At 40.6% G+C, this 19,334-nt stretch overlaps 1 protein-coding gene across 3 annotated transcripts in view; it reads left to right on the forward strand.

Moving 5' to 3' along the window:
- The window catches only part of TAFA2 (TAFA chemokine like family member 2), a 131,464-nt gene that overhangs the window by 88,121 nt on the left and 24,009 nt on the right, over positions 1-19,334 (forward strand). For all 3 annotated transcript variants that reach the window (XR_013843196.1, XR_013843197.1, XM_079994451.1), the window contains exons 3-4: positions 17,633-17,785; positions 18,867-18,991. Coding sequence is in view for 1 of the 3 variants with exons in the window: in XM_079994451.1 (XP_079850577.1) it covers positions 17,633-17,785; positions 18,867-18,991 (278 nt within the window). In the remaining 2 variants the exon portion in view is untranslated. The remainder of the gene's footprint in view (positions 1-17,632; positions 17,786-18,866; positions 18,992-19,334) is intronic.

The raw sequence follows: 19,334 nt of genomic DNA on the forward strand, positions 1-19,334 counted from the left end.
CCTTCAGCCTTGTCAATGCCTAATACTTGGACTTACTACTTTTTGTTTTTTTCTGAAACTTCTACTGCTAATGGTTCCCATTTTTAGAATGCCTCAGAAGGAAACATTTTCTGTTGCTAATTTACGTCTTGGCAATGGGAAGTTTTCAAAAAAAATCGGCAAGATTGTCAGTTTCACTGAAGTCTTGCTTCATAGCTCAGTTGGTTAGAGTTTGGTGCTGATAACACCAATGTTACAGGTTTGATCCCTGTTTGGGACAGCTGCATATTCCTGCATTTTGCAGGGGCTCCCTTCCAACTCTTATGATTCTTTGATTTTATTAGGCAGTTTGTGGGAAGGATCTGTCAGGCCTACCAAGGCTTTTTAGATCCGTCAGCTGAGGGTGAAGACTCAGAGTTGGATCCCTTCTGGACATAGCTGTCAACCTTCCCTTTTTTTGCGGGAAATTCCCTTATTCCAGTGCCATTTCCCGCTGCTTCCCGCTGCTATCCTGGATTGTTAGATATCCCGTAGACTGTCCCTGGGACAGGTGAGGCTGCTGATCCCTTATTTTTGAGGCTGCTGTTCCCTTATTTTCAAATCAGAAAGTTGTACAATTTACATTTAGGCACCGTAGGCAAGACACCACTGTTGGTGGCTATCAGGGTTACTTCAGAGAAGTCACCAGGACCACAGACTCAGCAGATGTGAATGGCCTGTTTGATTGTTGAGTAACAATATAATAATTACCTCAAATAACAAACAACTGTTATGATGATCACAACAATAATGATTATGCAGGACATAAATCTTGCTAAAGATCATGAATGTCACTAAAACCAACAAATTTTTACCTCAGAATTCAAGCATTGGCTCCCTTCTGGCTTATAACTTCAGTCTAATAAGTATACATTTAGGTCAGCCAGTATGTTTTCTGGTCCTATGTATGGCTTTCAAGGAAATACACACTTAAGGGTAGCTTGACTGGTGGCAAATGGGAGAGATAAAAAATAACCATAAATTTGCTCCTGACTATCAGCAGCATTTCCCAAAGCGCTGAAGTATTGTCTCAGCACAGCTATATGAGTGACTACAGACTTTTTTTTAAAAAAAGCATTGCTTCACAGTTGAAGGTTATAGCAGGCCTACTTTTAAATTACTTCAAGGCTGTGATGCAGAGGAGACAAAGTTGAAGCTTGTATCATTAGTGTTATAGTATTACAGCTAATCTTATACCCCATATGACCTTTTGGGTCTTGCCCTGTGTGAAGAAATGCATATTCTACCTACCCCACATTGACAGAATATGTATCTCCCACAGTGTGTATGTACATCTCTTTCCTTGCATGAGACCTAGAAATAGAAGAAGAAAGTACAGATGTCTTGCGCTTTCCTTCTTGCTGCTTCCTTTGAATATCTGAAGCAGAAGAAACCGTACAAAGTTTTTCTTTTCTACCTCTCACACTCTTGCCCTTTTGCTGTGTATTCTGTTTGCTTTTTCTGGGCCAAGAGAGGCATGAAATAGGTCAGCTTCAGCACTGGATAATAATTGAATATTATAAAAATGGCAGAATGGCACAAAGACTGTTGGACCACATGGCATTTAATTCTTTCAGGGTTTTCCGTTTCTGGCCTATATACTTAAGCAAAGGATGTTTTAACAGCCAGAGGCCAAAGCTGCCGAGCTAGAGTTTATTGACACTGCCTTTCTTGGTTTAGCAACACTGTCTCTTTTGGTTTGATCAAAAATGGATCCATCAATTCACAGTTCAAATTGGGCACCAGCCCCAAAAAGGGGTGTGCGTACCTGTGCTTATTCACAGCCATGTTTACTAGTTCCTTGGTAGATTCAGCTAATTTATCTGTGTATGTTATCTCTGCTGTCAGAATATTTTCTATTACCTTTTAATCTCACCTTATGAAATAGATTTCTCCTTCCCACTGGACATTTGTGAATTTGTACTGTTTGTTAAAGAGAAGGATACCTGTGTGGATAAGCAAAATAGGTGCTTACTTAACAGAGAGAATTCACCAAACTTGTGGAGGGACCTGCAAGCTTGCACTAGGATAATCAGATTTTTAAAAATCACCCAAAATTTAAGAGCCTAAGGCTACACATCTTTAAATGTGCCCGTCAGAAGTATCTTTGGTAACACCTTCTTTCAATAAAGTTGTGTCATGCATGATGACATGCAGAGAGGCGGGAACTGAGAGAGATGAGATTTTGAAGATGGAAGGAGAACCAGTGTTGGGTAAGCTCCCATTTGTGTCAGTCTGAATTAGTTCCACAATAAGGAGCTTTTTCATTCAGGGGGGAAACAAAAACTCTCATTTGTTTTCTAAGAATTCTTTTCTGGCTAATAATGTTATGTGAACTGATGGTGCTGCATGAATCTTCCTGACTGAGGATGTAGAAATGGTAGTTCCTAATACAAGCCATGGTGGACGCTGCTTGGAAATTGATATTCACCAGTACCCAGACTAACCCACCTGGGAGCAAGAAATGTGTGTGTGTGTGTGTGTGTATCTGGGAAACAATAATCACTGAAAAGCCGTATAGGCAATTAAGCAGCATATAAATAACTAGTAAATCATTGGAAAGTATAATTATCAAGAGAGCTGACCGAAAAGGTACCAAACAAAAAGCTGCCTTGGTTGGATGTACTGATCATGTAGTTTATAGCAATCGGCAAGAGGACGAGGTTTAACCTAATAAATAAGTAATTGTATATAAGGTCCCTCAACTTTCCTAAGATGCAAAATAACTTGCTAGCTATCTAGTTGGCTAGCTAGGTAGGTAGCTAGCTGGCTGGCTGGGGGATAACAAAGAAAGGATAGAGATCCCTGCCCCTTCTCCAGCAAACCAGCGTTTCTGTACTGCATAATAGCTCCACCAGCCTGCTTGCTTGCTTGTATGCACTTCTCTGTACCCTCTACCTATCATGCAAGTAGGAAAATATGAAGAGCCTTCCCTGCTGGATCAGAGCAAAGACCTATCTAGTTTAGAATACCCGAGATCAACACTGTGATTCCCAGCAACTGGTATTCAGAGGCATACCTCTTGCAACAGTGAACACAGCCATCACGACAGCCTTGCGTTTCAGTAAAGCACTGCATTAAAACCATTTGCACATATGCATACAAAGCACCTGCTGTTCATGCCTGGACTGCTGAGCGCCGGCTGCACATGGACAGAATTTCACAGCATCTCATTTTACATCCTGAGCCTGGGAAGAACTTTTGGAGAAAGCGCCTGTCAGGGAACTGCCAGTGGCTCAAAGGGGAGAGATAGAAGGGCAGTTGTGTTACAGGGAGCCTCTGAAAATCTCGTGAAGCAGTTCCTCTTCCGGCGAGGAGGAAAGCCCCACCTCCAGTGGAGAAGAGGTGCAAGGACCAGAGGATGCTAGGAAGAGCCTTAACACTGAGCCTAAGCACGCCCCTGCCAGCGCCCATCCTGCGCAGTAGTCTGAGGTGCAGGGAGGGGCGGAAAAGGCTGGGGGTGACGAGACTTTTATGTTGCGGGAGGTACAAAAACAGACCACTCCCAGATTCTGCTAACGATTGAGCCAGACATGAACTTACGACGCTCTTCACTGTAAATAGTTTGCACCAAAATAAAGCCTTTGGCAGTCTTGCCTGGTTACTCTCGAGCAACCGGAACAGCACCTGACAGCGCCATTCATAATATATCAGAGCATTTACAAGCTGGGCAAGTTTGTTATCCAAAGCAGCGAATTTCAAACTTTGGGGACAAGCTAAGGAGGACAAGTCTATATCCTGTATTGTATGGAAGATCTAAGTGCTTTAAGGAACACAGCTTCCATCATAGTAAGAGGCACTAGTTTTGTCGCAGTGTGGCAAGTTGTTACACATCAGGATATAACTGTATTTCATGTTAGAAAGAAGTTCCATGTTTTCAGTAGAGTTTTGGGAACCTTTTAAAACAGAGCTCTTGGAGTTAGGATAAAACCTATTCACAAACAAAACCCATGATAGCAGGAGGTTGTTTGGTGCCTTCTGCAAGCATATACTCTCTCTCTCTCTCTCTCTCTCTCTCTCTCTCTCTCTCTCTCTCTCTGTGTGTGTGTGTGTGTTTCAACAATTACCTGTCTCCCTGCTCAGGCTACTTTAATTCTTTGACTTTATTTAGTTATGCTATTGATTCATCAGGCCTATGACTTAGAGACTCAGTATTTATATGGGATCGATAATACGGAGGGGAAGGTCATACCAAGGGAGATCGCTTTAAAAGAGAGGATTTCACAAGACTAGTGGTGTGCCTTGTTAGCCCCCTTCCCCCCCCCCCGAAGGTCTGAGTAGAGCTATTCCCCTGACTATGCTCATCAAACAGCTTTGCCCGAGGCCTGCTGAATGAAGTTGAACTTTAAAAATTAAGACTTTTCCCCCCAGTGAGCAACCTGAAGTGATAGCCTACGAAGCTTTTTCAAAACTCCGTTGAGTTAGGCAAGTCTTCTGAAATTATGCAGAAACAGCTGAAAAGTAAAATATTAAAAATGAGCACAGTATTTTTAAACGGGGTTGTTTATATGTTGTGGGAGGTGTATTTAAATATGGAGAGGGAGGATTATTCTAGTTTAATTAAGGGCTTATAAACACTTCTATTTTTCCTGTGCTTTCCAAGCACAGGTCTGAGAGGTCTTCTGTCTCACTGTTTCCCCCAGGAAAACGTGCTGTTTATCACTGAATCAGAACAAATGTCAATTGGATTTTCTGCAGATTGACTTGTGTTCCAGTTCAGCGGTAAAGAATGGATGAGCCCTGACCACACTTGCTTTACACCATTTCTAAAAATGCAGTTGCAGCTACTTTAAGTGAAATGATATGGGCCAGAAGAGGGCATCCATACTTTTAAAGATTACAGGAGTGAAAGAGATGACCAGACCAGTTGTACACATGTAACTTAAACTCGATCTGAAACCACAAGTAAGAGGCAAATGGAGTTTATTTACTAATAATTAAATTTCTTGGATCCCAGTAGCTATTACTCGGTGTGCATCCTACAAAAAATATTTAAACAAAGCAAAAACGAAAAGAACAATAAGGAACATGGAAATGTTACATTTCATCTCAGTCATTTGAAATGTTACATTTCATCTCAATCAAGTGTGTCTGCAAGTATTGGATCAGTGCCTGGAGGCAGCAAAGGGCCAATAAGGGCCAATAAACAAAATGGAGGCACTGTTGATAGGTGTTTTCTGTGGCAACCAGTTCTGGATCAGATTGCACTCCTTTAGAAGGAGCAGCTAACGGAGGGAAAGAATATTTCTTTCTACTTAAGTCTAATGGCTCATGCTTCCTTTCACTACTTTTTTTTGTGTTTTTTTTTTGAAGAGGGTGCAGATATGCAGACATGCAGGAAGTGGGCTTCATGCTCACATGTCTCTAGAACTTGGAGGAAGTCTTCGTCCAGATTAAATTCAGCTTGTCTGCACTATCATTTGCTACTGAGCTGTTTCCATTATGTTCCTATGACACAGAGCCCATCGAAGCCTAGTTCGCTCTAATAGCCTCTGGACAGGACTAGGTTGTAAACATGGAAGAGAAGTGTTATATTTCGCTTTAAATTTAATTTTCTGATCAATATTGAAAGAGTGATTAGTATGAGCACATGCAGCATGTTCATGATGGTTTAGTGCCTGATGTTAATCTGATGTGATTCTCTGTTTGGCCTATACACTCCCGTGGATGATTCCAACAAATTTAATTGTGGTGTTATATTTTTCATGCAAGGACTGTGTTAACTGAATTTTGACACAGGCTGATGTTAGAAAGTGTTCCTGCTTAATGCTTAAAAATTACCATGTAAACTGAAGTGGTACAGTCCTCCATATGAGGACTGCATCAAGCATTTCTAATTATCAATAGGCTTGTCTCTCATGTTTTTACTTGAAATGTGCCTCAGTTCAGTGTACATATTAGTTTTTTGTAATACAAAGCTGAGCGATGATCCAGAATGATACACTTCCGTTGTATTTGTATTCGATGATATTTGCTGTTTACATTTAGGTGATTGAAAACAACAACACATAAAACATTTCATCCATACTGCCAATAAAATAATGTGGCTTATCCCATAAAGCCACAGCCTGTCTACTGGAGTACTAAAGAAAATACAAACTATTTCTGCCAGTTTATTTTCAACACTCCTTCAAACCTGAAGGTGGCTTCTTCTTGCTGAGCTCAGACTTTGATGGGTATGTGGCCCATGAAAAGAGAGAGAAAACAATGAACATTGTATGTGGTGAGCATTACATTTATGTCTCAGGGTGAGATTTGCAACTTTCACCATTTGCATTTCATTTGAAACGGAATCAGACTATTGGTCCACCTAACTCACAAATGTCATACTGACTGGCTGTGGCTCTGCACAGTTTCTGCCAACCCTACCTGGAGATGTCTGGGATTAAACTTGGGACCTTTTTCATGGAAAGCAGAGATGTTCTACCACTGAATTATGAGCTCCTACCCCACACACTGTACCAGCCTCCCCCAACCTACTGCCTATTAGGCATCAGGGAATCCAATCTTCCCCCCATGTTAGGTTGCCAGGAAAGCTGGCAAGGAAAGCTCTTAACGTCGTCTTTTATTCAATATTCACAGAGAGGGGCTTAGAAATGCAGCCTCTTGGAGCATTGGCCTTGCTCCAAGTAATCTACACCCCTTCTCTCCTCAGTCATCATCAGCAGTACACACCTTACGGTGGCTGCTTAGGGCCACTTGCCTCTGAGCCCTTTGCGCTCCTACTTTCAATGCTTGCTGGGTTCTGGGAGAAGGGGGGGGGTCTGGAATGCTTTCTAGTGATGATGTGTCAGCTCTGCTTCCCCCTCCTACTTTCCCATCATTTCCCAACTTTGCCCCCCATCTACCTCTGAGCCGTGACCTTCCACAAACCACTGCTTATAAACCTATATTGTCTTCCTCTTCTCTGGAAGGTTCAGGAGAGGGAGGCAGTCTCCATCCTTCCTCCTTTGTCCAGTCCCTGACACTGCCCTTGCGATGTTTTGGCCTACAATTCACTAGGTTTGGGAAGTCAGTGCCACATGAATTCTGTTGATTTTAAATGTGTGAGTGTATGTTTCTTCTCGCAGAATGATGCCCCATCTTTGCAGCACCTTCCTTTGGCAGATTTGTGAGGTACCTGTATTATTTTCATTGCAGCGATACCTTTATTACTCACCAAAGCTGTCAAATTATTCTCTTCTAATAGAGTACCTTTTTGTTTGTTTGTTTTAGTATTTATGGACTACTGATTATTGCTGCTACTTGACCTTGTTTTAGTTGTGATTTCTTTTTTTAATGTAATGTTCTGATTTTCTCAGTTATGTAGGTTGGTTGTTTTATAATTATATGTTGCTTTTGAGACTATTAGTCGAAATTCATAAGTGAAACAAATTCATTTTAAGGTTTCTAGGTGAGGCAAAAAATTAAGATATTCATACTAAAGGAGATTTGAAAATTAAGTATTTTGACAAATGTGTTTTGGAAGAGACTTCCACATTTGCTATAAACGTTGGTGCTATTTTTGAATCCCCAGAGTTCACATTATTTATACTGCCCAGCAAATTATGATTTGTAACCTCCACCATGAAAGGTAGCCATAACCCTTAAAAGGAGAAGTGACAGGATTCTGCCAGCAACATTTACTGACCAATACTGAAAGAGTGCGTGAATGAAATTATCTTTGCTAAGCCAAAATGGATGGCTGAAAATGCTGCTGGTCCAAAAATTCTACATGAAGTGCTCCGTCTGGTTGATTGATTTTTTTCTAAAGTTTGGGTGCCCAGATGAATCTGAGCCAGCTATTTCTATTAATCCAGCGCATTTCCCTCCTTACCACTTAACTGAGATAACTGACCACAAAGTCAAGTTCTGCATATCTTTGGTGCACGTTGGATATCTCAATCTTTTCTGTTGACTGTTAGGGAGCTTTCTTCCTGAGAATGCAATTACAATACAGTTATCCTTGATTTTTTGCCAAGGGGGCAAAAGTCTTTGTGTGCAGATGGCAGTAACTGGTGGTTGGCAGTGAAGATGATGAATGAGATTTATTCCTGGCACAGTGCAGCAGGTTTGGCAACATCACCATGGCAAACTATTCATTAGCTGGTTGTTTTTCTTCTTCTAAAGGTTGAAAAGGCACTTTTTTCTGCAGTGTGTTGTCATAAGAACTCTCTTTGCCATCCTCCAGCCACCTGGACTAAGTAGGCTAATTGTGTTGCAGAGGCAGCTCTTCCAGCCTCAACATCTTCGAGTTTAACACATATCAAGACCCATTTTGGGGCTTCTAGAACTGCTTTCCATGAATATACCAGGCGGTATTTGTAGAGGCGTTGGGTGCCTGCAGTTAGAAATATGCATATTTGCTAAATCTTCCCATTGCCACACTTCTAACCCTGTTGGAGCAAAGCAGAGACATCACCTTGCCAACAAAGGTCCATATAGTTAAAGCTATGGTTTTCCCAGTAGTGATGTACGGAAGTGAGAGCTGGACCATAAAGAAGGCTGATCGCCAAAGAATTGATGCTTTTGAATGATGGTGCTGGAGGAGACTCTTGAGAGTCCCATGGAGTGCAAGAAGATCAAACCTATCCATTCTTAAGGAAATCAGTCCTGAGTGCTCACTGGAAGGACAGATCCTGAAGCTGAGACTCCAATACTTTGGCCACCTCATGAGAAGAGAAGACTCCCTGGAAAAGGCCCTGATGTTGGGAAACATGGAGGGCACAGGGAGAAGGGGACGACAGAGGATGAGATGGTTGGACAGTGTTCTCGAAGCTACCAGCATGAGTTTGACTAAACTACGGGAGGCAGTGGAAGATAGAAGTGTCTGGCGTGCTCTGGTCCATGGGGTCACAAAGAGTCGGACACGACTAAACAACAGCAACGTGATAATTCATATAGCACAAAAGCAATCCCCCATGTTCTCCCATTATGTGGTATTGTTGCCTATTTATTGTTGCAGCACTTAGCCAAAAATGCCTTCCTACTTATGCAGCCCTGTTTGCAAGCTGCAAAAGTGGGGTGGCATTTTCAGGCTTTTGAGGTGAGGGTGGAGGAAGGTAAATGCTTAAAATAGTTATAGTTGGGAGAATGGGGCTTTCGTGGTGGCTGTGGCTTTCCCCCCTTCACTTTTTAAAGTTAGTTGCTCTAGTATCAGAAGCAGTGATGGAGCTATAATCAGCAGCCTTGCGGACTGCCATATCCCTGCACGATGCCTCTGATCATAATGTAGCATTATTTTAGTGATATTGGGATGAAGAGACGATGGTGACCACTGTCTTTTCTTCCCTCAATGCTACAGTACTAGAATGACAAAAAGGTTTGTGAAGCTTTGAAAAGCATCTATGTAAAACAATTTATGATAATAGTTTTTCTTTTAATCTGTAAGTTGCCTTTTCTGCCATGCAATTAACAAAATGAAAGTAATTTCCCACAGTTAATAAATTTCTTTTAAAATGTGCTGAATCTTGTCTGTCTATCTATCTATCTATCTATCTATCTATCTATCTATCTATCTATCTATCATCTATCTATCTATCTATCTATCTATCATCTATCTATCATCTATCTATCTATCATCTATCTATATCTATCTACAGTGGTACCTCAGGTTACATATGCTTCAGGTTACATACGCTTCAGGCTACACACTCCGCTAACCCAGAAATATTACCTCTGGTTAAGAACTTTGCTTCAGGATGAGAACAGAAATCGTGCTCTGGCGGCACGGCGGCAACAGGAGGCCCCATTAGCTAAAGTGGTGCTTCAGGTTAAGAACAGTTTCAGGTTAATAACTGACCTCCGGAACAAATTAAGTACTTAACCCGAGGTACCACTCTATCTATCTATCTATCTATCTATCTATCTATCTATCTATCTATCTATCTCATCATCTATCTATCATCTTATCTATGAGAAATGGAAGCTGTCTTTATATGTGAAATATACTTATGGAGGTGGCTGTTCCATGGAAGCATTGTACAACATCTTGCTGCATGAATCAGAGTTATCACATGAAGATTTACTGTACCATTTGAAGTGACCCCTAGAAGCTGCTTGCTGTGTTGTTGGATTTTCTCCACTCAGTCGTAGAAATCCATATGGTAGACTGCTCACATTTTACATCTATTTTTCATGCATAATGGGGCAGGCACAAAAGTCTGGAATGCTAGAGACTATTTGAAGTGGCTTCTGTACAAGACCCATCAGCTCTAAGGCCTCGTTCCCATTCCTCAACCATCATTGATTGCTCCCCCTGCCCAAAATATATTCCAAACCCACTTTTTAAATGTTCAGTTTTGTTCTTAGATGGGGGCACAGCTCTGCACACGTTAAGTGCAGTTTTGCCAGTACAATCAAGCCTTGAAGCTGGCAAGGCAACAATAGCCACAATCACACCAGAAATGGTAAGAAAGCTTCAAAAGAAGGAGCACAACAAACCACATTTTATGGTGAGCTTTCAAGGACAAAATGATGAAGTGCACCCAGTCACTTTGACAGAACTTCAGAATTTGCTCATGGATGATCCCATTATCCCACATTTTTTAGGGTGGGGATCAGGATGCCAAAAATTAACTCATTACAGTTGCCACGGTGAGTGTCCCTTCACTCTATAGCTTAAATCTGGATGTGAGGGGGTGAAAGGGTGAGAATGGCATCTTGTCCCTGCAATTGCCTCCAAAGCTGAGGAGGACCCTGTTCCTTCCCAGGTGCAAAGTCCATGGCAAGCACAAATTTTGGCTGACCCCCTGCTTGTAACATGACCATAACACGTAGAAGCCAATGCACTAGTTCTAGAATCCAAGCTAATTGGTTGGTACTTTGCTTTAAAGAGAATGGGTTGTAGCCCATTCTCAGGGAAAGTGGCAAGATGAAAGAAAAACCTTGGACCCATGCTTAGATGAAGTGTGGATAAGCCCAGAATATATTTGTTCCTAAAATGTAAGCCTCAATCTTCAATGATCAATGAAATTCCCAGAGTGGCTTACGAGAGAGAGAGAAAAAAAAGCATCAGCAGCATATATTGTAAAAGAAATACATGTATTTGACTTTTTTTTTTACATTTACCAAAGAAAACTTTTTTAAATTTTTTATCTGGAGTATCTATGTCCACTGGATTTTGTAGTCCACCAGAACTATGGTGGGTGACTAGAACAACCGCAAACATTTAAAGATTATGCAGCAAGGCTATAAAAAACTGCATGGTCTTGCTTTTTGGAGTGACACATTGAGACAGAAGTGACACATCGAGATTGCTGAAGTGTAGAGGAAAGATAGCCTACATTTGCTTTCCGTGTCAATCAGTATGAACTAAGCAAACATTCATTGTGTTTTGGGGAAAAACCAACCTGCCACAATCTGGTTACGAAATAATAACATGCTGATTCGGGCTGTGAGTTGAAAAAACATTTTAGTCACACTAGTTTTTTTATTATTGTTGTACAGTCCATAAAATGTCGGCATTTATATTTTAAAGTGTGTGTAAGTAATAGTGAACTGATGGGAAGCCATATTAAGGCAGATAGAGACAGACATCTGCCTTATAATTAATCGATGTGGAAATTACTGTCATCATAGTGTAACCTTAAGCTTGTGTGGATATCATTGTTAACAATTGTGTATGGGTTCTCCAAAATCCATAGATGTCATTGTTAACAATTGTGTATGGGTTCTCCAAAGTCCATAGAACTCAATATTTTATTTTTTATTCTTATTCTTATTCTTCTTATTCTTCTTATCATTTTATTTTATATACCCCTTCCATGCCAAAATGGCTTCTAAGTGGTTTCATTACTTCTCTGTGTGGGATTTTAGATACTTTGGATGACTAATACGAATCATTATTTAATTATTGTCAGATAATGATTGTTCTGGGAAAAAACAGTGAGAAGAGTTGCAGAACTTGGGTTGTGGTTTGAGCTAAATTAATAATAGGGAATTATCTGGAGTGCAGGGTGGAGAGAAATATATCTAATGGGCCCATATTTTCCACGAAGGCATGGTTCCTAACTTCCATGAGAAGAGATGGATTCCTGGAATGGGGCTTTCTTAGCTTCCCGCTTAACCTGATGTGCCTCCCCCCAGTTCTGTTTGTGAACTTTTCAGAACAGCAAAGGATATGACAAGGAGTTTGAAGCAGGAAGGTGAAATAGGCAAAAGTCACAGAACCCCTTCACTTTCTTGAGCGAGTTGAAATGCTTTCTGGTTTGTGCAAGATGCTGTTGGGTCCGCACATAAGATAGTGGTCTGTGCATTAGTGACTTAATAGGTTTCTTTTCATGCTATCAGTTTATCTTTTGAAGTTCAGGACATTTAGAATATACAATATTTTTTTGTTTGTATTGCCCCTCTTCCCTAATTTCCCCTTGGATACTACTTAATGTAGTATCAAATTAAGCAAACTTTTGAACTTCTATGAATTTTATTGCATTGAAATGTAGGCATTTCTTATATGGAAAGTCATTGTTTTCTTCATTAAAAATCAAATGAAAGTTACATTTCTATTTTGTACTTTATTGGGAAATTTGGTTATTCACTGGTCTAATCTGTTGTTTAGATTATTCACTGATCTAATCTAATCTATTGAAATGCACTTCCGCACCATCATCCTTTGAAATGCATTCATAAATTTAATTGACCATTCTGTTTAATTTGATTACGTTGGCATGAAAACCTAAAGACGTCCCATTTATTCTCACTAATGGCTAAAGAATGAGAAATCTGCAGCCTTTAAAGTTTTTGTTTCAGCACTAATTTGTTTTCAAAGTGTTTTACAACAAACTAAATATATTAAATAGCTTGCATTTCAGGTGCCCGTTGGTGCATATAGGTGGTGCTTGATTTCTGCTTAGAAGGTGGAATGTGGCATCTCTAGGGAGCCAGTTGTGCTGTGTAAAAACTATTAAATAGAATTGTGTGGAAGCAAACGAAGTCTTAAGAATCAGTGAGACAACCCAGAATGTAAATAAGAATTTCAGAGAGAAGGGGAATTAGGGCCAAAGCTCACTAAGGTTTACATGCTTACCAGGGAATAAGCGTCTGAATATAGAATTGTACTATAAGAGTAGAAAGGGACCAAAATTTACATTTCTGCTAATTCTTTACTGTCCTGTTTGCTGAGATTTATTGTTTGACAACATAAATTTCCAGGCTTGTGAGTTAGTGCACATGAATGAGCATCCAACTTGATGGCTGCTTTTGTTTCTATTTGTGCCTATGAATACATGAAGTTTCCTTATACTGTTAGTCTGTCTGCTCCAGTACTTTGACAGGCAGTTGCTCTGTAAGGCTGAGATAGAGGTGTTTCCAGCCCCACAGCCTATAATCCTTTTAAGTGGAGATGTGGGGAGCTGAACATAGAACCTTTGCTCTACCAATCATGTTCTGTCTATTGATCTATCAATCTTTCTCTGATTCACAGCCTCTTCCCAAAAGCCAGCAACTTGTGGTCATCACACAGTTTTCTAAAAGTGATAAATTAATGACCAGCCATAGCAATAGAAAGCACTGCATGATCTACGTGTAAAACAAGGCTGAGATTGAGGAGACCTGCTTGTTAGTAACTGAAATATGAAGGCCCATATCCATGACTATTCCTTCCAGTCTCAAGAGTTTCATTCTACCTTATTGTAATTCTGCCTTCCAGAAGAATAAGAGTTAAAATTTGCCCGAGTTTTCTGCAGCACAGTTTTTGTGGTAATTATCAACCACACCGCTTATACACCAGGGTTGCCTTTTTGTGGCAAATGCCAGTCCATTGAAAGCTCCAAAGCACTCCATCCATCCGCAGCTCAGTTCATGACCACCAAAGTCCATTTGAAAGCCCATGTTGTGTATGGGGGTTATCCTTCAGTTTTTTATTAGCAAGTGTAATGGGGCATCATCATCATTTAATCAACAATCAATGGCAGCTTGACATTATCAATAAGAATATTCCATCCACCCTGTTTTAGATTAATAGTCCAAATTGGTGTCTAGACAAAAGTGATAATTATAATCAGTCTGTTCAAATGAAGAAAGGGCAGTAAGTTCATCTGACCACTGAGTAATGGGTGGTGGATGTTTATCCTTGCAGCCTTGCAATATAAATCTTTTTGCCACCATAATGTCAGGGACTGGGCAGAGGAGGAATGGTGGAGACTGCCTCCACAACCTGACCCTTTCAGGGAGGAGGAAGAGGAAGACAGTATAGATTTACAACAGTGGTTTGCAGGAGGTCACAGCTCTTAGGCAAATGAGGGGGGAAATTGGGAAATAATAGGAGAGGAGGAAGCGAGGTGACAGCTGATAGACACGGTGTCATCGGAAAGCTTTCCAGACACCCCAGAACCTGGCAAGCCTTGAAAGTAGGAGAGCAAAGAGCTCAAAGACAGAGGGCATATAGCAGCACCCGTAGAGAAGATGATGAGAGTGACGAATAAGGAAGTGGGAGAGAAGGGGGGTGGAATTCACTCAGGACAATGTCATTACCCAAGAGTCTGGGTTCTATAGTCTCTCTCTGTAAACACTGAATGAAAAAAGGACAGTAAGAAACCTATCATTGTCTTTATACTTTCCTGGGCAACCAGCCGGGAGCTGCTGACAGCATCCTGACACATAAGGGCTCTCAGGATCCACTTAAGTTGTCCATCTGTTTGTCCCCACCACAGGTATATAGTTTAAGAGTGCATGGACATCCATGCAAGGGTGTGTGTGTGTATGTGTATCTGGGGCACCTTAAGGCTGCTGTTAGGTGTGTGCTTTTGACAGTAGAGAATTACTGTCAGACTTACTTTGGCTGGGGTGTGTGAGAGAACAGGATGCTGGACTAGATGGTCATTGGCCTGATCCAGCAGGCTCTTCATATGATCTGGAATAGACATTTTCAACATTACATTACCAACATCTTTGTGAATCAGACAATACCTTCTTGTTGAGGTGCCATGAAGTATAGTACACTCCAAACATCTGCTTTTGTTGGGTCAATCTCATTTTTAAATTTAAAGAAACCCTGCATGTGGATGCTAAAGGAACTTTCCATTGATGGAGATTAATGGAACACTCTAACTCTCTGTTTCCATTCACCTCTAAGTTCCTGAACATTCAATTTACAGCATTCCAATAAACATTTATAAACAGCTATTAATGGGTTTAGTTTTCTGCAAATATCCATTTATTTCCTCCAGCAGCACAGGAGATGCTGAGGCACTCAAAGCTAACAGTCCAAAAATAGACTCTAAAACTGCTCTAGTTGAAGACACTAGCATTCAGCAGTAGTGGATAAGTGCTACCTAAACTGCAAAACTGCAAATGGCAAAAATTCTCCATCTGACCCTATTAACTGATCTAATGTATAAATCCCACCATCAACCCATGTCTTCCACAAAAAGGACTGTGTCTCTATTTTCAGGTCTTGATTACTCAATAAAGTTAATTTATCATGAGCATGTTAATCAAAACGTAACTGACAAGACATTATGTGTCAAGTCTGTGTTGTGGAAACAAAATGTTAGTATATTCTATTTTAGAAATGTTGTTAGCTGGACTTAAAATTCAAGTTCTGAGGCTGCCCAAGTTTTTCTAAGCACTTAGGGGCCAAGTCCTAAACTCTGCCAGTCTGTTTGAAGAAATAATGTTGTTTTCAGGTCCTTCCATAATGATATTCCATCCTGAATATTCTGCATCCGTCATGCTTCCTAAGAAACTGGCTGTCCTGCTTCCTTATATTGTTTAAAAGAGAGGTTAGCATCTGTTAGTTTGTTTGTTTCACAGAAATACTGGATCCCTGAACTGGAAGCTTTTTCCAGTAAGCTACCAATTCCTTTCAGTTGGTATATCATGGTATTCTGTGTCATTAACATTCACCTTGAACTAGAGACAATATTGATACTGTCTGAATATGTTTGATTTTCCACTCTCGGCATTGTTCATCATATTGAGCGTGCATCCCATAAAGTCTAATACAGAACAAAATAATACTTGGCATAGCAAAGCATCACCTGCAACAAAATATTTCAAAACTGTTATTGGGAGAAAACTTTTTTTTTAATCGATGGATAGCAAACAGAGGTTTTGCATCTCTCCAGCAAGAAGCTTATTGGCATGTGAAGAATTTGCACTGCCTCCCCCCTCATTTCTCAAAATACGTGGTCACTTGAGTAAAGCAGACACACAGATGATAAATTTTCACATGAAAGATGGTAAACATGTAAAAGTAACAGGATTGGTGGGACTGCACCAGAGAGCCTTCTTGGGTAGCGTGATTAGACTCTGCCCAGGGAGGCCTGTCTTATTACAGTGGTACCTTGGTAGTCGAACGGCTTAGTTGTCGAACAAATCGGTTCCCAAACGTCACAAACCCGGAAGTGAGTGATCCGGTTTAAGAACGTTCTTTGGAAGCCGAACATCTGGCGCTGCTTCCGCACCTTGGTTTCCGAACCGTTCCTTGTGCCTGATGATGATGAACTTCCTGTTTCAGAAGCTTTGGGGTTGCTTGGTTGACTTCTCACTGCCTTTATTCTGTTTTGGTTTACAGCTTTTAGTTTTTGCGGCCTGCTGTTTTTAATCTCATCTTTTTTGTTGTCCATTATATGTTATTTTACAATGCTTTCGTTATACTTTTTGTGTCTATTGTTAGTTACCTTGAGCAAAATGCATTTGGAAAGCTAGGTTATATTTTAAATAATATTGTAAGAAATTAAATGTTTCTTTACAGGCTGACACACTTATCCCTCCCTCCCTTTGAAAAACACGTGCCGACATTTTCCAGAATGAAATGTTTTCTGTGGTACTTCTTGAAATAACTCCAGTTCTTACACTATCAGGAAATATGTTTGAAGTACATTCATCTGCATTAGAGCTGAAATTTGCAGCTAAGACGGGGCCACCAATAATAAGATGGTATCAGTATGCCTGGGGCAACCCCAAAGTACCAGAAATATGTAAGGTGGGGGGAAACCCTAAGGCAGAGCTTTCCAAACTTTTCAAGTTGGTGACATGCTTTTTGGACATGCATCATTTCGCGACACAGTAATTCAGTTTTACTAGCAAACCAGAGGTTAAACTAACCCCTTTGCACCCCTAGGAGGAATGCGAGGAGTGTTCACGCGACACACCTACACACTGCGGGCACACTAACGTGTCGCAACACACAGTTTGGAAAGCTCTCCCCTAAGGGAACACCCTACCCCCTCCCCAATCGAATGAAGACTGACACGGAATGGACACAGAATGCTGAGTGTCTTTTGGGGGGTTGGGGGTTGGAATGGAGTTGCTTGGAAAAGGGCATGGCTGGCTGTCTAAAACCCTAAGCAGGAGCACTCCATACTGCCAGCATTCTTCTGCAGGTAACACTTATTTTCTGAATGCTATTCTTCTTCTCTGCCTATATTGTCTTCTCTGCCTGCAGCCAGCCACACGAGGCCAAACATACAATGTTCCTGCCCCCAAATAGCTGTTGTGTTCTGAGCAATAAGGAATTATAAGCTATCTCAGCCTAGGAAGCAAGATAAGCCCTTCCCTTAGCACAGAAGACCTTTCTGACGACACCTACAGTGCAGACAGCCTCTTAAGTTGATGTGTTTCTGCTTTTAAAGAAATTGTGCAAAATAAATAAATGAATGTCATCACTGCTGTCAACCTCTTGTTTCCACAGCTCATCATGTTAAAACTGGAACTTGTGAAGTGGTGGCTCTCCACCGATGTTGTAATAAGAACAAGATAGAAGAAAGATCGCAGACAGTCAAGTGCTCCTGCTTCCCTGGGCAGGTAGCAGGTACCACACGAGCAGCTCCTTCTTGTGTTGATGGTGCGGCACATTCTGTGGTTTGTTCTTCCCTCTCGAGTCATGCTCTGCCGAGTTCTTCAAGCGATTGCCTTTCATTTAATCCTGCCAATATTTATAGTGATAAGGAGGATATTGAGAGTTCTTTGGAGGTATATATATATATATACCCAAGGTGAACGATAGCTGGAGATTTGAAAGTGAATTACCAAGCCTGGCTGTGAAATGAAATCTCTAGGGACTTGATGTAAAACTCCGAGCACCCATACGGCTGTATCAAGTTTGCTCATTTTAATATCTGCTGCTAAAGCTACATCAGCGTATTTGCTCCATGAGCTGCTGTTTCACATTTCCTTTATATTATTTTCGCCACAAAGAAGAAAAATCAAGGCAAAGAGTGATGCCATCTCTTTTTTTTTTTTTAAGGAAGTCATTTTAACATGAGAGCAGCACAAGGAAATAAATGCTTTCTTTACATTCAGGAGAGAGATTTTTAGATGGTCCATGTGCCTTTGCCTGTTGCATGTCACATGCTCTGCAAGAAGCTTGTGTTTTCGTGGTGCTGCGATGTCAGCTATCGCAGAAACAGTAACTATATCATCTTTTGAGAATATATTTCTTCCAGACACAATAGACCTGAATGTTCAAGGGTTAAGAAATATAGGCTGAAAGCAAAGAATATAATGAATCTTTTAACATGAGAGCAGCTCAATGAAACTGGAGAAATGCGAATTCTGAAAGACATTTAAATAGATGTGAGAGGCTTTTAAGCCATTCCAAAGAGAGACATGTTGAAAATAAGCCAAACATTTCATGATACTGGGTCAGTTTTCTGCCCCTTTATTGGTTAATGTCATTCTGATTGCTATTCAAATTCACATATATGCAATTTTTGTTTTGATTTCGTTATGCAGATATTTATTTATTGTTAAAACAATGCAGATCATAGTTGACATTTATGACTTTGCTAATATTGCCCTGACAATATTTCCATGGAATGAGTTAAAAATAGCACCAATATATATAAAAACAACAACATGCCTTTCTTCTTCTTCTTCTTCTTCTTCTTCTTCTTCTTCTTCTTCTTCTTCTTCTTCTTCTTTAGCTTCGATAGTGGAACAAAAATGGTGGTGCCACATGCAGCCATGTCTTGAAGGGGAAGAATGCAAAGTTCTTCCAGATCGAAAAGGATGGAGTTGTTCTTCCGGCAATAAAGTGAAAACAACAAGGGTAAGTACCTTGACACCTGTCTGGCAGCTGTTGCATTACCGGTAAAGAGGACAGAGATCTGCATATAAAATGCATCTGTAATTTGACTTCAACTCAGTCCAAGTCAGTATGTCTCGGGGTCAGGAATGATGGGAGCTGTAGTATTAATAGCTTATGGCAGGCACCATTTTGGCTACGCCTGATATATATGCATTTAGAATTAATGATGAATTTAAATACGAGCACCATATTTGGGAAGACCAGGTGAGACTTGTGCTCAGTCAGCTGTCTCCAGTTGTCAACTTTTGATGGGCAACTTCAACACCCCTTCTCTCACTTCTTACAGTTCTTATGTTACCTGTCT

The sequence above is a fragment of the Podarcis cretensis genome (genome assembly GCF_951804945.1).
Source record: "Podarcis cretensis genome assembly, chromosome: 10".
In the NCBI taxonomy this organism is placed as follows: Eukaryota; Metazoa; Chordata; class Lepidosauria; order Squamata; family Lacertidae; genus Podarcis; species Podarcis cretensis.